The sequence below is a fragment of the Gordionus sp. m RMFG-2023 genome, chromosome 1, assembly GCF_954871325.1.
Source record: "Gordionus sp. m RMFG-2023 chromosome 1, tfGorSpeb1-WG-v2, whole genome shotgun sequence".
Taxonomy (NCBI): Eukaryota; Metazoa; Nematomorpha; class Gordioida; order Chordodea; family Parachordodidae; genus Gordionus; species Gordionus sp. m RMFG-2023.
The window spans coordinates 84,055,539-84,076,173 of NC_088775.1; the positions used below are offsets into that span (position 1 = coordinate 84,055,539).

Consider the following 20,635-nt stretch of genomic DNA (forward strand, 5'->3'; position numbering starts at 1 on the left):
AAAATGGAGAGTATATGATCTATTTACTATAATGGTTTTATCGCCTTTATATTCTTGGAGAATAATTTTATTTAATAAATACTCTACACTTTTTTCTATAAGTTCTATTTTTAATATAAATAAATGAAAATATATATTATTAGGCAAATTTCAACCTTTTTATATGATAAATAAAAAACAATAAAAATCAAAATAATATTGATATATAATTCTTTTAAATAAATTAAACATCATTCATCATGGGTTTTACAAATAATATAATCAATATCAAATATACACCAATGTTACAAATCCAAACGTAAGAAAAATAATATAGAAAAAACCTGATTAGTAGACATTATGTATAAATATTGTTTTCCCATTTTAATATATGGCAATTTAAAACTTAGACATTAGTACAATATTATTTTATAAATATTTTTATACATATAAAATACCAAACATCTGTCTGTCTGAAGGTACCCTTATTGTCATTCGTTACTAAAATCATATGGATGACAGAACCTACATTATTTATAAAGAATTGGAAAAACCCACGATATGTAGGTTTCTCTACATTGTAAAAGGAAAATTTCCAAGGCCATCATGTGTTTCAATATTCGTTTGCATAGCCTTACTTACTATTTTGCTGTTATTCCCATTTCTACAAAAAGAATCTCCTAAAAATGTTCATATAGAACATTGTAAAGATCACTGCAGGTATAAAATCAAATATTATTTCACAATTTCTGTTTAATATAAAGTTTTACATTGGTAGAAAGTATTCCAGAAGGAATTAATTTTAATTCAACTCTTCATTCAAATTTAACTTATGATGTATGGAAAAAACTAATTGATGATTCAAAAAAAAATATATGTATAGCTTCATCATATTGGACATTAAGAAGCAGTAATGTTTTTAATGATAATTCGAGTTGGGAGGTAAATTATGATTAAATTTTTAGTGTTCTTATTGTTTTATTCCATATTATTGTTAATTATAAATAAAGGAGCAAACTGTCATTTTTAGACAGGATTCATTCTGTTCACAGATTTGTGGATGGAAAGCGCTATTTTTTAAAAATTTTATAATATAATGCACCATTTATAATACAATAGAAATATCGATTAATATCTATTAGTATATATTTCATATTTTGGCTGAAATATAGTTATTAAAATATTTTTTTGCAATGTGTGAATACATTTTGTATTTTTGTCAGTTATTCTAAATAGAGCCCATTTATGGAAGATGCTATAATAAATAGAATAATAATCTGTATATTACATCATAATAGATGATACGGGTGTTAGTTTAATATCACCCAATATTATATTAAATCATAAATATATATATAATTATATCTCAAATTTAATAATTCATAATGTATATATATTAAAATATATTTCTACATTACTACTTATCCCCTCATTAATAGAAAGGAAGCCTACATCTCCTAGAGGCATCCATGACTTAGTTTCTCCTAAAAAATCTTTGTCTTAAGAATTGGTACGGATCTTTCATAGACTATCAATTAAATATATGCAAAAGTAGGCCTGGCCTGTACCTCTATTTTTTAAAAAAGAAATCGAGTTTGAACTGGGCTGGGCCTAATATTTTTTAAAAAATATGGGTTGGGTCAGGTTGAGTTTTGGAAATTATTTTAATTTATCTAAATTTATCAATTGTATGTTGAATTTTTATGTAAAATAAAAATATTTAATTTTATTTATAGAAATTAGATGTAACATATATAATTTATTTTGAGTAATTATAAAAATTAATTTCTATATTAAAATAAGGGCCAGGCTAGTAAATTTTTAAAAAAAAAATTTAGAATATCAGGCTGGCAAAAATTTTTTAAAAAAATTTTGGGCCTAGCCGGGGGCTTAAAAAATTAGGCCCAATGCAGATCACTCAATATCGTTTCCTTTGTTGATTGATCTCATATAAATATCGTTTCCCTTATTGATTGATCTCTCATCAGTGCATCAATATCGATGGATCTCCCTCTAGAGTACTCATATCAATTCTATTGTTGATTAATTTCCCATCTGGAGTATTATTATTTATTCCATTGTATGCTTAATCTCCCATCGAAGTATCGATATTGAGGCCGTTGTATATTTGATCTCCCTGCTGAGTATCCTTATCGAAGCCACTGTATTCTCCCACCTGAGAATCGTTATCTAATCCATTGTAGATTGGTCGACATTGTGCTTGAATGGCCCATGAGGTCACCATTATCCTAGAACTGGCCACGAGATTGTTATCCTTGGATGACCCACGAGGTCACTTTTATCCAAGCTGGCAAGAGATCGATACAACATCTTTGTATCTAGATACTTTAATAACTCGCTCGGATTTACATAGATTATAATTCATTTGAGTAAATAAGCTTGTATTAAAAAAATTTATCTCTACATTAAAAGGTAAGTTTTGATATACGATTTTGATTTTTGATACTGCCATTGGCTTATTTAAGGGGAGTGTCAGTCGGACATTTGAAAATGAAAATATATATTTGATGTTGGCCACTTAATATGAAAATTTATTATGATCACATAATTCTTGCCCCCCCCCCCTTCTCCGAAATAAACTATATATTTATAAATGGGATTTAAATACGTTTATCTGAACCATTAAAACAAATCAATCTATTTTATCTTTGTAATACCCCCTTTTTTTTTATCTTCCTTACCCTGCATTCACATATCACGAATTCGTGGCGGATAATACCAAAGCACAACATATTTTGTATGATACGCCGCGAATTCAAGCTAATTAATAATGAGGAGTTATGCACTCTCCAAAACATCAAAAATTAAATTCACAAACTTTCGAAACTTTAAATGAAAATAAATAAATAAACTATTTTAAATATAAAAATAAAAACTTGTCCAAAATATAATTCTAAAAAATTTCAAAAAATGATTTAACATACGATTTCCATTTAAAAAAAATAGCGAAATCTTAATTTAAAATAAAATCAGATTTTCTTAAAATTATGAATACCCTACACTGGTAATTTAAACTCCTATAATTTTTGACCCCCTCTCCTCTACCTGATGTATAATTCTAGATATGCTACTTTAAAAGAATGTAAATAAAAGTTAAATGATTTCTAACAATACGAATAGACATACTTGATATGCTTTTACTAAATTTATTCGCAATTATCGTTTGAAGTAGGGGAGACCGGGGTAAAGCGATTGACGGGTTAACAATGTTAACGCGAATAACTTTTTAACCATTGAGTATAAAGACCTTAAATTTGGTGTGAAGATGTATTTTTATATCTAATTTCTTACCTATGTTCATCTTTTAAGAAACTTACCTGGTTTTATATATTTTGTCAAAAAACTGTTTTTTACCCAAAAAATATAAAATTCATTCTCTAGTATATTTTGCTTTTAGTAAAATTTACATATCCTCAGGATTCAAAATTTGGCACACATGTTCCTTAATGTATTAGCTATAAAATAAAATTTATCTGACATCTTTAGCTATATTAGAAGTCACGCAATAACGATATTTATAATATATGTCACCTAGGGGTAAAGCTGTTATGGGTAAAACGGTTAAAATATAAAATTATTCACATTAATTTTTCATTAATTTTTCATTAATTCATTTATTATAATTTTTATTGTATCAATCAAATAATGAGAAATTATAAAAGAAAAACCATATACAGAGATGTAAATATAATAAATGAAGCCATAAAATATAAAATAACAAATAATACTTCATTAAATTTGTCTGCTTAAAAATTTAACATACCTTATACAACGTTGAGAAGGAGATGTAAAATTGGTATTAAAAGTTCAGATCATCATAAACAAATATTTACAAATAAAGAAGAATCTAGATTGTGTGACTACATATTAGAAGCAAGTAGGTCATTTATGGGATTAACGCTTAAACAAGTAATTAAATTATATTGTTTGTATTATATTGTATTTCATAATTTTAATAACTCAATTTAAATATCAATATTAATTTGGTAACTTTAATAAAAATGCTCAATTGAAATTATATTGTATTTCATAATTATAATAATGCTCAATCTAAATATCAATATTAATTTGGTAACTTTAATAAAAATGCTCAATTGAAATTATATTTTATTTCATAATTTTAATAATGCTCAATCTAAATATTATTAATTTGGTAACTTTAATAAAAATGCTCAATTGAAATTATATTGTATTTCATAATTTTAATAATGCTCAATCTAAAAATCATGTGGGGCAACAATTTCAGATTTATGATAATCCAGGAGTGTTAAAAAATGAAATACCAAGGGCAGTGACATCAAATAATATATTAAATGGATTCTTAGCATGTGACATATTTCCTTTAAACCCAAATATATTTACAGAACAAGATTATATCTGCTGTAATAATTCAAATGCTAACTCAAATATTGAATTTGAAAATAATGATGAAAATATTACAGTGACTCAAAATAATGATAGTGATTTATCTATATTATTGAACGAAAATGTTCCAGATGATATTGATGAACCTTATCATGATATGTTACCATCATGCTCAAAAAATTATAATAAAGTATTCAATCCTTCATCTATAATACCTATTCCAAAATTATTCAATATTTCATCGGATAAAATATCTAAAAAAAAGAATTCAGAAATATTAACATCTACACCTTATAAAAAAAAATTATTAATTCAGAGAAAAAAAAAGATATCAAAAAATAATTGTTTATGTGTTATTTGTAATAAAAACTATAAAAATAGTCGCGAGGGCGATGAATGGCTAAAATGTACAATGTGCCTTGAATGGGCACACTCTAAATGTGCTAATTATGATAATTATTTTACATGTCCTTATTGTATCGATTAGTTTTTAAATAAAAATCATAAATAAATCTTAAATTTGTAATATTTGTTAAATAAAACAATATGTGTCAAATATTATTTTAACCACTTTACCCTAGTGCTTATCCATTTTACCCTGTACCCAGGGTAAAATGGCGAAAATGAGTAGTTTTACATAACTAATCATAGCTCCTAAAATATTATAGGTAGAGGGCTACACTTTTTTTTATCTTGTAGAAGAGAGATGGGGCTACACATTGATCTATAATTTGTTGTGTTTGACTCTTGTTTAAAATTTTTATGGTAAATATGCAAAATGCCTATCGTTTTACCCCGGTCTCCCCTACAGTGTAAAGTTTTTAGTGGACGATTCTTTAAAATTTGGTGGTGATTTATTGTCCCTCCTTGTCTGTTCTCTATTTTTATAATTGGAAAAAAAAGTATATATATATATATACAAAAAAATATCAAATCCATTTTTGTTAGAAAATTAAATTATTCAAAACTATCCACAAGACAAAAAAAAATGTGGAGGAGGAAAAATCAATATAATTTATTCTCATGAATCTTACCATATTTTTCCCATTTTAACGCAAATTCTTATTAGTATAAAAATTTAACCTGCCAAACTTTTTGGCACGTGACCAGGCCGACATCTTGCCTTCATGGGCAGACACTCATTTTTAGATTACGCATTATATTCTCAATATTAGTTACACCAATCCTATTGTCTTTTTATGATATGGTGACTACCAAGCGCCCAATTACGACGGGACTCTGGTCTCATTTTTATCGTCCAAAAATTGAGGAAAACATATTACACATCAATCATCATAATATATAAGAAAAAAATAATTAATTCTTTTTTTTTGGTCGTTGACAAGTGGGAAATATTTAATTTATTGGACATTTTTTTCTTATTATTTTATAAATGGGGAGAAAAAATCCAATATATTATATTTTTCAGTTTTATGTAGAGACATTTATGAAGTATGACAAAAGACTAAAATTGATTTAGTGGTAGGAGGTAGGGGCGCGTTATAAAATAAATCGACATCGTCGGGATTAGTGTTGTTAAACGACTCGATTTAGCCAATATTAAAGGAAGATTTAAACCAAAATAATATTGCGCAATTCTCTAGATTTCGGCAATAAATCTCCAAACCCTTCCTCCTCCTTGAGCAAAATCTCCAGGCTGGCGTAACATTTTTTGACTAAAATATTGTGTTGATCCTTTTTTAAAAAATCGAGCCGTTTAACAATATTGTTGGGCTAAATTGGCAAAGGCTCATCGCAAAAATCTTGGAGCCCTGCTCTAAAAAGAACAATTCTTATGGAGTCCCTCCCCTGAGGCTCCTGTATCTCTAAAAAAATGTATATGTCTCCCGCATACCGCCGTGGGGATATCTATTACCCTTCTGGTCATCGGGTAAAATGTCAAAAACGGGGAAAGCTTACCTCGACGAAAGAAACAAAGAACGATTTGAAATTCAAATTTTATCCAATTAATTGGACCTCAGGAATTCCCAAATGTCTCATTTTAAAATTCGACAATGATATATTTGAGACAAATCATAAATATTACGCGAAACGATTGGAATATAATATAAATTTATTTTGCTAAATCTGTGAATTGAAATCCTCGTTGAATATTAATTATCATTTTTAAAACTCACCAAATATTAAGAAAGATATATTTTCATACATTATTTTTTTTTCAAGGGCCAATCTATATTCGATTCTTTATATGACGCAAGTCTGAATAGAGCGATAGATTTGAGGATTGTTCAGAATTATGCTCGCGAGACTCCGGACACTTCTATATTAGCTCAAGCGGGTATAACTTTTAAAACATTTTTATTTAAAAAAGAAGAAAAAAAGAAATCAAGAAAAAGAAAATATTTTTAAAAAAAATATGATTAACAAGTAATTTTAATTTTGTGATCCACGAAAAAAATAAAATAATATTTAGCGAACGCCAAGGTGAGGAAGCTTGATTTCCGTAAATTTTCTAACTACGGTATCCTTCACACCAAGCTGTGGATATTCGACGATACCCATTTTTACATAGGCAGCGCTAACATGGATTGGCGATCCCTTACTCAAGTGAAATATTATTTATCCAAGAATTATTTTTTTTTTAAAGGAATTAAAATTTATCTTTGTTTGAAGTTTAATATGATTTATATGACTGTCACCTGTCGGGGATGGGGGGGGGCAAAAAGAAAGATAACAATTTATATCTAATAGTTTAAAATTTCTTGTAGGGGGAGGGTTTAAAGTAGAGGTCTGCATTGGACGGGTTTTTGGACCAGCACTAGTTGCAGGAATTGCCAATAATTTTCTTGCTAATCTTAACATTGGCAAATCTCTTTCTTGTCGTTTCCACCAAAGTAGAATATCCGTTTGAAGTATATCCTCTTCCTCAAGTGAGACCGGATGTCCCGTATGCAATATATGTAAAACTCTTTTTTGAAGTATACGGAATGATTAATTTGCCATTTCAAAATAAAATACCGTGCTATTTTTCTAATCGTTTTCATGCTATTCGGAACAGAACAAAAATTAGTTTTATAAATCGGACCTCGAGTTAATATTAGTAACAGGAGCATCTAACCAAGGATTTGGAGCTGTACACATGTAAAAATATGATAATGGTAACGAATTTCCAATAGCTTACACTCAAGAATTTTACAAGACGCTGAAAAGAATTATTCTACAATAGACAAAGAAGCAAAAGCAATAATAAACGGCGTAGAAAAATTTCATAACTATTTGTATGAACCAAAATTTAAAATACGAACAGACCACAAACCTGGTAATAGCAGAGATTTAAGCTCATTAACAAGCCAAAGATTATTACGTTGGTCCTATAATATCTGCATATGATTATGATATAATGTGCAAAAATGACGCTAATAATATAATTGCAGATGCTTTATCGCCAAACCCAATAGAGAAAAATGATGATAGAATAACAAGCGAAAATAAAACAGTGAAATATATAAGAAATCTTACTTATGACACATTAACTCTATCAAGAAAAGAACTTAGAGAGGAAACCGCAAAAGATCCAATTTTAAGAAAGTAAAAATATTAAGAAATGGTACAAATATACAAAATCAAGCACCAGAATTACTAGCTTTTAGAACAAGAATAGATGAAATAGAAAATGATGACGGTATTTTATTTTGTAATGGCAGATTAATCATTCCGTACTCACTTCAAAAAAGAGTTTTACATATATAGCATACGGGAAATCAGGGTATTACATCAATGAAATCCATTATGAGACATTATATATGTTGGGAACAATTAGATAAAAATGTAGAAAAACTAGTAAAGTGTTCTTCACTTAAAAAAAACGATTGGTATTATAAAAAAAGAAATATTATTATTGATAATTTAATTAATTATGATTTTTCTTTAGTTTGTTTTTGAACAAAAATTTTAAATTTCTTTAACCCGCCCGCCCATTGTTAAAATTTCTTAACCCGCCCATAGTTTCAAAATTTTTTTAACCCGCCCACCTGCCCATTCTTGAAAATTTTTTTACCCGCCCATCCGTCCGCCCACTTAGATGAAGGGGCGGACTGAAACCCCGCCCAATGCCGACCTCTAGTTTAAAGTTTTAAGGAGTTAAGTCTATGCATCCTCTTAACGACGTGACTTGTTAGAAATATTTAAAAAAGTGTAAATCACTTAGCTTTAGCCGTAGGAGGTATATTGAGACAGCCTGACATCAAAGCCTAGATCAAAACATATTTTTATCCCTGGGAGTTGATTCCCTACACCTTTCACTATAAATATATTTGTTTTAAAAGGTAAAAGAAGTCGGGGTCCTAGCCCGTGATTGTGCATGCTTAGCCCGAGATGTTCGAAAAATATTCGAATCCTATTGGTTGGTTAGTGCATCACGCGAACTGCCTCTAGCGACAAATAATCAGGAAAATCTATTGACACGTAATCAGGCGACTATCTTGCCACCTTGGCCGGACAATATGACTGCTTCGTATAACGTAACTCAGCCGGCTGTCATCAGCAGCATAGATGGAACGATGTATAACGTCTATATTTCGGTATGGTTTTTTAATAACTTATAAAATTATAATAATTTTTGCTTATCTTTGAATTATTATATGGTTTTAGAGTCTACAATTAGCAGGTTTTAGACTACAATTCCCCACTTCCGTCATTTTTAAGTTTTAGCCCTTTCGCATACCCATGGTTTTAGGAAAAATTCTTTTACCTACCCATTAGTTTATAAAACCATTATTATACGGATAGATATATAATAAATTTTAATGTTCCAGCATTAATATTCATCCTCTTGCTATTTCCTTCTTTTTAGCAATAGGCCATAATTTTTTTAACCAAAATTCCGTATTCTTAGAGTTCTCCCCCGATTTTGAATGGTAAAGATCGTTCGAATGATATAGACGGAATACTGGACGTTATAAATAATGCTCAAAAGTATGTCCACATATCTGTCATGGAATACATGCCAGGAACATTGTATCTTCCATCCTTCCAGTAAATATTAATTCATTTCTTACATAATTATGTAACTACAGACCAAAATTTCATTTAATTTGACTTATCTCAACCTTTATCCTATTTGAACAATGTCATTTTCAGGTACTTGACGAGAAAATATACTGGACTAATTTATTTTTTAAATTTATAGTTTAATTTGAATAAATAAGTTAATAAGGATATTCATCATCCTTTCTATAATCGAATTGCCGAAATAATAAGGCTAGTGCTGTAAAGTAACATCATTACTAACTGCGTTCCTTTTTTTTTTGAGGAAAAGAAACACCATTCTTAACTTATTTTATAAAGTAACGTGTAACGCGTTTCTTTTTTTGATTATCGATAACGCACGTAAATATTTTCTTAAAAAATATGGGAAAAAATATATTTTATTATAATTATAATTTTTTTAAATTTTATAAAATAATTTAAGTCGAGTTTCTAATTCAGATCTACCACACCACCAAAGTTCTTCATTTTAATTTTATTTATTACATTACAGTTGAAGATATTTATAATAAATATGAATTTATAACCATTTAAAAAAATATATTACATACTTGTGAATGTGGAATTTCACTTAGAGCTTTCCTTCAATGGACTCCTGAATCTTTATTTTTAAAATCATTTTACTTTTTCCTTTCTTTCCTATCTTTTAAGATACTGGCCGATAATAGACAACGCTTTAAGAGAGGCCGCTCTTAACAGGGGTATCAAAATAAGAATGCTAATCAGTTGGTGGGAACATTCTAATCCCAAGACTCTCCATTTCTTAAAATCGCTTTACGAATTGACTTTTACCGGATTAGCCGATATACAAATAGTTTAAAAAAATATATGTGTTATTTACTATTCATAATAATTTTAGCCTGGTCTGATTCTTATCCTCCAAAAATCCCATAATATAGCATTATTTTATAAATCTAATTAAGCAGATTGGATTTTATATTTAAAACAGAAATCTGCAAAGCCGGCCCATTACCACTTCTGAAACAAAAAAATTATAATGAGCTGGGTTAATTAAAATCTGGCAAATTTTTTTATATATATTTGATGAATTCTGATATTTTTGGAAATTGAGAATCCGTTAATTTAACCACACTTCCCAAGATTATGAATTGTTTATTTTTGAGTGTTCAACAACATATATTTTTGGTTTAAGGCCTTGTACTTAAAGAAAAAAATATTTAAAAACCAGGCCAGCCAACCTTAGTAAAAAAAATTGAAATCAGGCTGGGCAAAAACTAAATTCTCACCCGGCTGGGCATGAGAATTTTGCCGATTGCAAAACCTCTCAAATTTTAATCGGAAAATTTTAAAATAAAAAATGTTTTCGTTTTAATTTTTTCATCGTTAATTAAGAGGATTTTGGTGATACCATCATTCAACGACAAACAAAAGAAAATCCCCTACGCTAGAGTCAATCATAATAAAATAATGGTCACTGATTCGGCCGCATACATTGGTAAAAAATTTTTTTTTTTAATAAATTCATTATTCATTTTTAATATAAATGTATTTATATACTATATATATATATATATTTAAAATAAATAAATTAATAATAGGGACTTCGAATTGGAGCGCTGATTACTTTTTATGGACTGGCGGGGTGGGCATAATTATAAAACCTTTGATTAACGGCACCACGCAGAATTACGAAAATTTACACGTCACCGACGATTTTAGGAGTCAATTGGAGCAATTATTTGACAGGGATTGGTCGTCAGATTTGACGATAGATCTTTATAACTTCACCATCCCAAAAAATTTTGCTTTTTCTTCCAATAATTTTTAAAACATTTTTGTCGTATAAACATTTCTCGTTACATTTCGCGGATTTTGACGCCCATTTTTTTAGTGTAATTGTTTTACGATTATATAGAACTATCAGCTGATCCAACTCAATTTAAAACTAGTTTTATTTTGCTCAAAATTTTTCTGTTTTTTTGCTCTTTATATTATTTTATTTAGTTTAAAAAAAACAAGAATTACAATTATTTTTATTTTTTTAATACTAAAAAAATAATTTCAACATCGTTTTCTAATTAAACTAGTAAACAACCATGTTTTATCATTTTAAAGAAAATATAATATTTAATAATCCTAATGCGCCAATCTCTTTATGAACTTTTGTGCCAATATTTTAACTAATTGTGTTAATTTATTTTAAAATTTTATCGGTTTCAATTTATATAATTTTGTTTATTTTCTGATAGTATGTTTTGACCATTGTTTATCTTTATTCTTCAGTATTAATTAGGGTTTTTTTAAAAAAATGCCCGATTCGGGTCAGTTTTTTAAAACGACTCTAATAGTATTATATACGAAAGAAAGAAAGAAAGAAAGAAAGAAAGAAAGAAAGAAAGAAAGAAGATTTGGCGAATAGAGGTCCAATTCCGACATCGTTATTTTTGCTAAGATATTAATCTGGTCATTTATAAAAATCGACCCGAATCAGGCTTTTTAACAACTCTAGTACTAATTATAAATTTAAAACTCCATACATTTAATTTCTTCATGACATTTTTCAATTTTACAGTTATAATTAAACGGTATTTTTTTAAACGGAAATTATATTATTATATCATAATCACAGAATTCTTACATTTATTTTGACGATTTTTTTTAAGTCAAATAAATCATTAATATGTTTTTGATAAATTATATATTTAATGATTTACGGAGTTTCATTTCGCCTCATTTCTTATTTGTTTATATTTTGACTTTAGGATCATAGTTAGCGCAAATTCACAGCGATGTATATTAAATATAAGCAAATTCGTGGCGAATTTTACAATATATGCTGCATTTTTCTATTCTTCGCCGCAAATTAGCGCTAACTGAATGAGGATTAAGGGATTATAGTTGAGTCTTGGATGGATCTGTCCTATCCGATCGAATTCGGGAATTCAGGCAGTGAGGCATTTTCTCAAACTCGGCTGTGGAGGGAATCTTGTTTTTTAAATATTTATCTGGGTGGAGGCATACTTCTACAAAATGTAAAATTATTTTATTATACTCCTATCCATGCAAGGAATATGGGTATTGCTTACTATTTCAAAAAAGAACAGTTATTGATCAAAGCTTATATTTTCCTACTCCTTTTTAAAACTAAACTATAAGCAAAAAAATAATTTTTGTGATTAATTTTTCATTATTTTGTAGTGCATAGCAGTTATTAATAAAACATTTTTTTAAAAAATAAATAACGATTTTTGAAAAAACACAATTCATAAATGTGGATAAATATTTAAATATTAATCATGGATAATTGATTCACATTTTATATTGATATATAATATGTTCTTTATAATATCACCTTTGAAATATCTCTTAAAATATTTTACCTACACATTTATAAAGTTTTTTCATATGGTGTGCGTTTCTTAAATAAGATATGCGCAATTAAATAGGTTTAAAACATAAAATTAAATTATAATTTTTTTACCATCATCTTAGCCCAAAATTCCATTTATAGTATTATAAGCATGTATAAAAATTTCATGTATAAAAATTTGAGCTAATAAAATTGATTAAAAAATCCTTGATATCTCAAAGAGCACTCATCAAGAGTAAATTACATTTTGAATACCCATGTTTAGTCAAAATTATTAAGTTTTAAAAAAATCTAAACCGTCATACAAGATTTTAAGTAATAACGTTTTTATTTAAACTCTAGGGTCTCTGAGCCCCACCCTAAGAATTTTCTCAAGGTCGATAGGCTTTCAATTATATTTTATTTAAAAATTGCATTTTTTTTGTCAGTCAATCATTTTTTTTTAATTTTTCGGGTTCACAGTCGGACCCGTATATATTTATAAAAATATGATTCCAAAAACAACAAACAATTTTTATTTTAAGCAATGGATGACGACAACATGCTTTTAAATTTTAGTTGATTAAATATTTAAAGTTTTCCAACTTATTGTAGATCGATAAAATGAAGAAGCAATTAATTTAATATCATATTTTTTTCTTAAAGTATAGCACCAATCTACCCCCGCTAAAGGGAGTTTTTAGTTTGGATAAAAATGTTATTACAGATAACGATTATATATTTTAGAACGTTCTATTACTGAAATCTAACAATTATTATTTATAAATTATTTGATTATTATATTGTATTATGTATTATAAAAATTTAACTATCATTTAATTAAATATTTTGTATGATAGTAAACCAATTCAAGGAAATTTTTTAATTGGGTGATAAGTATCTAGGATCAAAATTTTGAGAGATATGGGTTAATTAAAGATTTGAGAGATTTGGTCTAGCGTTAAGATATAAATGGTTTATAATTAAATTAAATCATTTTTATTAATAACTTATCAAATCTGACAGGTCATGTGATTATAAATAATTTTCCTTAGGGAACCATAAACATTCTGCTATTAGATAAAAGATTGTCAACTTTCAAACTCAATAAAAAAAAATTTTTAGCATCGGAATTTTTTTTTGAGGATGTTTAAAACTTTTTATTAAACCATGTGGTGTGCGGGAGAACTATAAGGGGATTGATGTATTATATTTTATAAAAAGTAGTTATAAGGAGGATACTTTAAATATACGGCGGGGAGAACTAGATGGGATATAGGGTTAATTATATTTTATTAAAAGAGGAATGTCAGAGTCTGACATTGATGATCTCAAAAAAAATTTGCTGCATAACCATATTCAAGTTTGTTAAGCCCTTAATAATGAAAACTAAATTATTATCATTCAAACATCCACATCTTTCAATAAGAACATGCTTTACTAAACAAGCGCTCCTCATGAGCGCTAGATAGCAAAGTACTAAAATATTAATTTAATTATTTAAATAAAAGAAATTATTACGGGAAAATGCATATTGTGAATAAATTTTCCCAACGAAAGTATCAATTTAATTCACAATAATTTCAATAAGCATCAGCGTATGGTTGATCCTGCAGGTTTTCCAAATGAAATTATTTTTTACCAACAGATTTTATAGCAGTTTGATATGAGGCCAATTAAGCTTAAATTTTAAGTGAATTATTGCTGCTACTAATAAGCCCCATTGAAGAAAATCTATATTACCAAATTATGAACATTATTACACAGTGCTGAGGAAAAACTAAAAGATCATTTATATTTGGCAATTCAATAACTCTGTGTAAATTATTCTCTAAATCTATAATAGACGTTAGTAAATACCTAAAGATAATATATATATTCAATAAATAAAACTCGTAGGTTTTATAAATAAAATGCGTAAATGTTGTCTTGATAAAATTTATTAGAAAAATATAAAATATGGCGGGTGATGATAAAATATGACGGGGATATATCTTTTTTAAAATAATATTTTAATTTTATTTGAAATTATTTTATTTAAAATATGTCGGGTGATAATAAAATATGATGGGGTTGGGGATATATCTTTTTCAAAAAAATAATATTTTAATTTTATTTGAAATTATTTTATTTATAATATACTTTTTAAGTAAAAATAAAAAATGAAGTATTTAATATTAAACAAAATGATCACGATCCTTAATTAAAAAGAAAATCATAAATCCGGGTAAATTGCCAAAATTAGGATCGAATCCAGGATCATCGATACTTTGATCTTGTTCCTTTAACAACTCTGACAAAAAATATTTATAATTATATCATAATTATGAATATGATTATTTTCTTCGTAAATATCATCAAAAAAAATCTCTTGAAACGGGAGATGTAATCCTTTTTACTTAATTTTGTTCCTAATGCCGAGCCTGACCTGAGGAAATACATAGCCCTTTCAACCCAATTTACAAATTAGATCTTTTATTATCGTATTCCACTAATTTTTCTATATATAGTTTTATATAAATGAATCAATGAATGCAAAAAAAAGTTCAAAATTTATCTAATAAAAAAAATAAATTACATTCAGCATTTTAAAATATTAAAGAAATACTTTTTAAATCGATAAATAAGTAACGCATTTTAGTTACCTATAAAAAATATTAATTAGCTAAATAAAAAAAAGGTTCCATATTAACGTGAATTCAATTGAGGATTATACTATATTATAACCTTTACTATTCCACTTTTGAATACATTTTTGATTTAATTCAATGAACTATTTGTTATTTATCTAGTGGATCTATCTAATTTACAAATAAGATTATACCTAAAAATCTATTGAGGATATATTAAATCTTGATATAGAAAAAAATTAATTATTTATCTCAATTTTATTCAGAGGATATAAATGTATCTGAATGCTAATTAATTTCCAAATTTAAATACTGGTATAAAAGATTAATTTTGGTAGATAATCTTACAAGAAACATGAGGCATTGCATGATTTGAAATATATTTTATAGTTTTTTTCCAAATATATTAAAATTATTGTCTATTTTAGCAACAAGAGGAACTTTTCTTCATTGCGAAGAAAAAAATTCTCAGAAGTAAGACAACAGAAAATATACAGAATGAGCTTTACTTATTATACATCGAGATTTAATCCCCAGTGGAGAACAAATTATTGAAAAATTGGTTTGTAATTTATACACACCGGTTTATATAGCTATACTATTTTTTAACAATGTTCGCTCTTAAATATTTTTTATTTCCCTATATTTTACTGTATTTTTTTAAAATATCATGGATTATAATAAATTTTATATGATGATTAGTTTTAATCAATTTTTAAAGTCCCAAAAAATATCATTTTAAATATTAAAAAAAATATTCCAACCCGGGTTTCCTGGCTACGCGCTTGAACTTATCAACTAAAATTTACCATATTGTCATTTATTGCTGAAAATATGATTTATCTGGTTTGTTTTTGTAATATAATTTATAATTATTTAAATTCTTATTTTTTTAAATATAAAAACACTTAAAAAACAGTTACCTCTTAAAATATATCTAGATACAGATATTTTTTAAAAAAGATTTAGATTCAGTTATCACATTTTTGTATATAGATACTTTAAACAACTCTGTTTATATATTTATTTAATAATTATAAAAATATAATATATAATTTTTCTATCGTTGTTCTTTACTAAAAGATAAATTTTTTACACATTTAAAATTAATCAGCCCTTCCTTTACCCCATAAAGTAATTAAATAAACGCGCAATTTTCGGATATAGGTTATGGCTTTGCCCCAATTCTTTATATCTTAGCCTATGGACGTTTAAACGACAGTTTTCGGACTGTTGTGCGCCTTACCCACACGTGTTCGTGTACCTCATTTTAATTTTTCATCGAACTTAATTTATTCCAGTTAGATAGAGATGAGGAATACTTAGCGTATCTGTTGAACCTTCAACGACAGAGAGGAAAAGCTAATCACTTAGGACCTATTTTACGAATTTCGTAACTTTTTTTTAGTTATTTATAATTTGTATAAAAAAAATATAGGAAACTAATATATTAAGTTCAAAAAAAAAGTTAATGATAAAAAAGATTATCTTAAAATCTTAGAATAGAGTTTTCTAAACATGTGAAAATATATTTATATATATAAATTACTTTTAACTTTAAGCATATGCCGATATTTTGAGTCCCCGGGAAAAAAAATTGGCGAAAAATAAAGCTAAACTTTATCGATTTTTTTCTTAAAAAAGTGCGTATTTTGATTAGACATTGACTATATGGGAAGTATTTCCTATTTTCGCCGGGGAGATATTATTATATATGTATTGTGATATGGAATCCACGGGAACTGTCAATTTTATATAATAATCTAAGGCAGATTTTTAATTGAAAAATTTGATTTGACAGGTAAATTTATTCCAAAATGTGTTAGAATACCTAAAATACATACCCTATAAATTTCGGACAATTAACTTTTGTGTTATATTTTTTTTAAAATATATACATATAAAAAATCTTTAAAAAATTTGATATAACTCAAGAATATTTCAAAAATTTTAGAAAATTGTCTGAATTTCGCATTTAAATTTAAAAATTGCCCTTCGTAAATATCACAATACAACATATGCCTATTTCTGTATTTTGACTCTTAATAAGATGACATTTGCAAATTTTTTAAATTATTGAGGGATGTGAGATTTTCTACATGATTTTTTAAAGTTAGTAAATAATTAAAGGACAGGTACTCATTCAGAGAGATCGATAATATAAATTTATTTATCGGCACTTTGAAATTTTCAATATATACGTCAATACGTGACTCAGGAAATGTAATAATTTCAAAAGATTGGAGTAGTGTATTGTTTTTTTTGCGTATGATACAATTTCATATTATTTTTCATAATTTTTAAAAAAATTTAATTTATTACATCTGTTTGATAGGAATCAATAAAAAATGTTAATAATAAATATGTTTCCTCTTCTAAGATTCTAGCCAAAATAAATTTTTTGATGACGACAATTTAAAGAAAAAAAAATTACTGGGAAATTTTAGTCTATATCAATTAGGATCTTAAAATTACTAGTAATTTAAAAAAAAAAGAAAAAAAACTACGAAAATTCATCAAAATCTTTGAAATTAAAATAGATCAATGAATTAAATATAAAAGCATAAGTTGTGTTGCCAAAACAACAAAATTTAATATAATTTATTATAAGCTATACGGAAAGGAATTTGGGGGATTTCTAATTGATAAAAATTAAAATAATAATTTATAATAATATTATTCATTTTAAATTTAATATAAAAAAATATTAAAAAAATTCCAAATATTTATTATTTTTATTCAAATCAATATCAATGTTTGTTTACGTAATATTAAAAATAATAATTTTAAACTTGAACTAATAAAATAAAAAAAAGGCACAAAAATTTAATCAATTTTTTTTTTAATTTTACTTAAAATCAATCAATTTTTCTTTTGAAAGACGATGCCCTAAACACTTCATAAACTCCTAATACTTGTTTATATAAAAAATAAATAAAATGCTAAACGGAAGTAACAAAGGCCGGAAAAGTGGATTTGGTATAAGCGATATAGTAGGCAAATTCAATAAAGACATTCAAGTTCACGCAAGGAGTCAATTGTTGAATCCATTTTCCTCTTCTTACGACCCCGACTTTGCCACAGCATGCCTGCCCGACAAAAACGATTCCCAGAATTATGGGCATCCAATTCAGGGATCTAAAACTGAAATGAGAGCTCACGAGGCCCAAAAACATATCCAGAGAGAAGTGGAACTTTTGACGGCCATGATAAATCGCAAAGGCACGACGGATGAAAGGAACGGTTTAAAATGCGTAAAATTCGGCGATTTATTTAAACTTTACGCCCATATAAGCGATAAATTAGTGGGAATTTTGCTAAGAGCCAGGAAACAGGGTTTAGTGGCCTTCCAGGGGGAGATGCTCTACCAAAGGAGGGATGAGGAACAACCCATATATTTGCTCTACTATGACCCTGTGTTTGATGACACTCAGTCGATAAGTAACAATATTTCGCGAGATGGTAGCCAGCCCCATATGGCAGGAGGTAAAAAGGAATCAATCGTATTTAAGAAGGAAGAGTTAGTATATTCCTTTAAAGGAAATAATGATATAGCTAAGGAACCAACAAATAGCGATAATAATAATAAAAAAGGAAAGGCTAAGGAAACGGATACAAGGCAAGAGATTAAAGAGCCTTATTTTACAGAACCAAAGTTGCAAATTAATAACAATGGCGAAGAAGAAGCGAAGTTGAGAAAGCTAGGCATTCGAAACTCAATCGTCGAGACTCGGAAAAAGTCGTTACGCGATAATTTTGATAAACACAAGGACATCGCTCATCTCCCCGTATATAAATCTCCATCCGACGCTAATTCTACGTCATTAAATAATAATCAATCAATTCAGGATAATACTGTGAGCTCTTCCTTTATTGGCGAAAAAGACATAGCGAAGAAGCTAGCAAAAAAGAAAGGAACTGAAGCAAAAGTTAAGAAAGAAATAGTAGTTAGAGATAATCAACCCAATAAAATTAATGACAACAAATTGCAGGACACAAAAGGAGGGGACGGAGAAAGCGAGGAGGATGCCATGTTTAGAAAATTCGGGATCAGAAATTCTATAGTCGAAACGCGTAAAAAGTCTATTCACGATAATATAGATCAATTCAATAACTTCGATGGTAAGGACACCGATAAACCCCGTTGTGTTACGTATATTAAACCTTCATCCTCGAGGAGAAGTAAATTGGAGAGTAGGATGATCGAAAGATCACCCAGTCCCGATAAAAAGTTATCAATTCAATCCACTAAATCAATTCATCAGTCTAATATTGAAAATTCCGTTACACCAAATAATACTAAGAAACCCTGGTATATGCCAGAACATAAAACTTCTATCATATCTGAGCGCGATATATCTGCGAACTTAGTTAAATCCGATATCACAAACCCAAAAAATAAGCCAGGCGCCGATGTGCATGACAAATTAACAGTTAACACTAAGTCGGACGCTTCGATTCTCGCTTCAGAAACAAACCAACGCCGAAAATCATCGACTGCCACTTTGGTAGATCAGTTTAATAACGTCAAAAATCATATACCCAAAACTGCCCCAAACATAAATCGCGATAAGAATTCATCGTTGAGGGGTTCTGCGCCTTATTCAAATAAAAGTTCTTCATCCTCTTCTAGCAGTAGTAGTGGTTCAAGTTCTCGATCATCCTCTAGTTCAACCATAAGGTCGGGCACATCTTGATACGTGGAAATATGCCAAAAATACCAAATGAATTTATTTATTGCTGAATATTTATATTGTTATTAAACTGGTAATCAATCTTTGTTATACCAATTCATTTTTCTACTACCCCCCCCCCCCCACTCTTAATCTTTTCGAAACGAAATATCTAGTCATTTTTTTTATAATTGTCAAAAGCAAAGCAAAAAGGTGCTATTAAATTTTTAGTCATAATTCTTATTTAATATTTATGTTAAAGTAATTTATTTTATATTGTACAACAATTTCATATTAAAATATTAATAAAATATAATTACACTTATATTACGTACATATATACACTGGTATTAGGGTATATCTCCCATCCTTTAGGATTAGGGGTACTCTTAGTTCTTCTAAGAGTGGAGACAACTGTTTTAGTAAATTTGAGAATACCGTAAAAATTAAATTATCTAATTTGGGAACCCGTACTTTTAAGAGTATTAAAGTGCTTTTAAATTAAAGCCTTTTCTTTTTTTGCGTTTTATCAATTAGATGTATTTTAAATGGTAACATCTAAATTGATTGGTAAACGTTTTTTTAATTAAAAAAAACGCAAAATATATTGTTTTTCACCATTTTTTTTAAGTAATGTAAACCTCAAGCGT

At 27.7% G+C, this 20,635-nt stretch overlaps 2 protein-coding genes across 2 annotated transcripts; both read left to right on the forward strand.

Annotated features, from left to right (window-relative positions):
* Positions 1-490: 490 nt before the first annotated feature.
* On the forward strand, positions 491-11,686 carry LOC135927920 (5'-3' exonuclease PLD3-like). Its single transcript, XM_065464193.1, has 9 exons — positions 491-699; positions 744-921; positions 6,550-6,664; positions 6,800-6,933; positions 8,652-8,906; positions 9,221-9,360; positions 10,024-10,186; positions 10,726-10,828; positions 10,932-11,686. Exons 1-9 carry the CDS (start codon positions 491-493, stop codon positions 11,159-11,161), a joined length of 1,527 nt encoding a protein of 508 aa, XP_065320265.1. The 3' UTR covers positions 11,162-11,686.
* A 6,427-nt stretch (positions 11,687-18,113) lies between these two features.
* LOC135931325 (uncharacterized protein DDB_G0271670-like) lies at positions 18,114-20,264 on the forward strand. Its single transcript, XM_065468359.1, has one exon. It carries the CDS (start codon positions 18,252-18,254, stop codon positions 20,007-20,009), a length of 1,758 nt encoding a protein of 585 aa, XP_065324431.1. The 5' UTR covers positions 18,114-18,251; the 3' UTR covers positions 20,010-20,264.
* The last annotated feature ends 371 nt before the right edge of the window (positions 20,265-20,635 follow it).